General features: G+C 50.5%; 1 protein-coding gene across 1 annotated transcript in view; it reads left to right on the top strand.

The window, feature by feature from the left end:
• Positions 1-2,177, top strand: part of ddx27 (DEAD (Asp-Glu-Ala-Asp) box polypeptide 27) — a 12,785-nt gene that overhangs the window by 7,806 nt on the left and 2,802 nt on the right. The window contains exons 11-15 of the mRNA XM_008402487.2: positions 321-402; positions 490-667; positions 740-846; positions 1,743-1,839; positions 1,951-2,085. Of these exons, the coding sequence (XP_008400709.2) occupies positions 321-402; positions 490-667; positions 740-846; positions 1,743-1,839; positions 1,951-2,085 (599 nt within the window). The remainder of the gene's footprint in view (positions 1-320; positions 403-489; positions 668-739; positions 847-1,742; positions 1,840-1,950; positions 2,086-2,177) is intronic.

Raw genomic sequence — 2,177 nt, 5'->3', positions numbered from 1 at the left:
TGAGACGACACACTGAGCGCGCTCAGACTGAGACGACACACTGAGCGCGCTCAGACTGAGACGACACACTGAGCGCGCTCAGACTGAGCGTTCTCCTAACATTAATGCTTTATATTATAATATTATAACATTAATGCTTTATTCTCACATTGTTTTAACTTTACTTTGAGGAATCGTATCTCAGCCCTAATTCTTTCACCTGAAGTCCAAATAAATAGAAGCTGTAAAACATCCAGATTTTAAAATCTTCAGAAAATGCATTATTGAACCAATGGATTCATGGCCCAGTTCAGATGTTCTGGTCCGACTCGGTTCTGCAGGAGGTTCAAAGACGAGCAAATCGACATCTTGGTGGCGACCGACGTCGCGGCCCGAGGTTTGGACATCGACGGCGTGAAAACGGTGAGAGTTCTGCTTCAGCTCCTGTTGTGATCTGACCCGGAACAGAACCGGGTCGGCATCCTGAACGTGCTCCCACCTGCCGCCCAGGTGATCAACTTCACCATGCCGTCCACCACCAAGCACTACGTCCACCGGGTCGGCCGCACGGCGCGCGCCGGCCGCTCCGGCCGCTCCGTGTCTCTGGTCGGAGAGTCGGAGAGGAAGACGCTGAAGGAGGTGGTGAAGTCGGCCAAGAACAGCGTGAAGGCCCGCGTCCTGCCCACAGGTGAGCGCCGGTCCGGTTCTCCAGCCGAGCCGGGTCAGAACCAGACTGAAACCGGGTTTGTTTCCCCTGCAGACGTCATCCTGAAGTTCAGAGATCTGATCAGCAAACTGGAGAAAGACGTTGAAGCGGTGATGAAGCTGGAGAGAGAGGAGAGAGAGATGGCTGCGTCTGAGGCGAAGGTAGGGCTGGACGGAGCGGGTCGGAACCGGATCAGAACCTGAAATTACATTAACTGAATAGTTTCCATTTGTGTAATTTATCATTTTTCTCTTTCTACTAATTATTACTCTCATTCTATTATTTGTGTTATTACTGGAAAATGGCGTCCTGACGGGCCTTCAATCAGCCTCCATGTTTATCTGGAGCCGCTGGCCCCGCCCACTTCAGGCCTCAACAAGCGCACAAACAGTGACACCTACAGGCCAAGTGTGGCGCTGCACAGCCATTAATTATTAGCATATGAGTCTGTAGAGTTGCAACACTAAACTTTGGTAAAGTATCTCTTATTTCTATATTTTACCTTCAGAAAAAAAGTGCACCAAAAACGTCACTTAACCACCATTGGCGCTGACAATCAATTAGTGTACGTGCTACTCTATGTGCTAATCGTGTAGAAATAACTTATTGGTACAGAAAACTGTTTTTCTGCCGTCATTGGTGGCTACGCTCCCTACAGCAAGCTAGCTGTAGCGAGCTAGCTGCTAGCTGTAGGGAGCTAGCTGTAGGGAGCTAGCTGCTAGCTGCAGGGAGCTAGCTGCGAGCTGCAGGGAGCTAGCTGCGAGCTGGAGGGAGCTAGCTGCAGGGAGCTAGCTGCAGGGAGCTAGCTGCGAGCTGGAGGGAGCTAGCTGCAGAGAGCTAGCTGCTAGCTGTAGCAGAGAGAAAGGAAGAGGAGCAACGTTAGCTACTGCAGCTTAAACCAACATCAGCAAATCGTCTCAATGACCTGCTGAAGATCAGACAACCTTAACTTCCCTACAGGATTAATAAAGTTTTACCTAACCTAAGATAGTTGATGACATGTTAACAGCTGTGTGTGTGTGTGTGTGTGTGTGTGTGTGTGTGTGTGTGTGTGTAGCTGAGTGTGGCTCAGAAGCGTCTAGAAGGCTCCGCCTCCTCCAGCGACTCTCAGAGGGTTTGGTTTCAGACGCAGCAGGAACGCAAGCAGAGCCGCAGTGAGTGGAGGATTGTAGTACTCTGTAGTACTAAGTGTAGTATCTATAGTACTGTGTAGTACTCTGCATGATGCAGAGTACCGTGTCTCAGGTCTTCTTCTGTCCCTTCAGTGTCGAAGGCTCTGCAGGACTTCGATTTGGCTCTGAGAGGAAAGAAGAAGAGAGAGAAGTTCCTGAAGGACGGGAAGAAGAAACAGCTGACGGTAAAATCAATCACTGATCGATCGGAGACCAACCTGATCCTCTGAGCGCGCTCAGTGTGTCGTCTCATTCTGAGCGCGCTCAGTGCGTCCTCTCAGTCTGAGCGCGCTCAGTGTGTCGTCTCAGTCTGAGCGCGC

The sequence above is a fragment of the Poecilia reticulata genome, unplaced genomic scaffold (assembly GCF_000633615.1).
Source record: "Poecilia reticulata strain Guanapo unplaced genomic scaffold, Guppy_female_1.0+MT scaffold_233, whole genome shotgun sequence".
Taxonomy (NCBI): Eukaryota; Metazoa; Chordata; class Actinopteri; order Cyprinodontiformes; family Poeciliidae; genus Poecilia; species Poecilia reticulata.
This window is presented reverse-complemented; position numbering and strand designations above follow the sequence as displayed.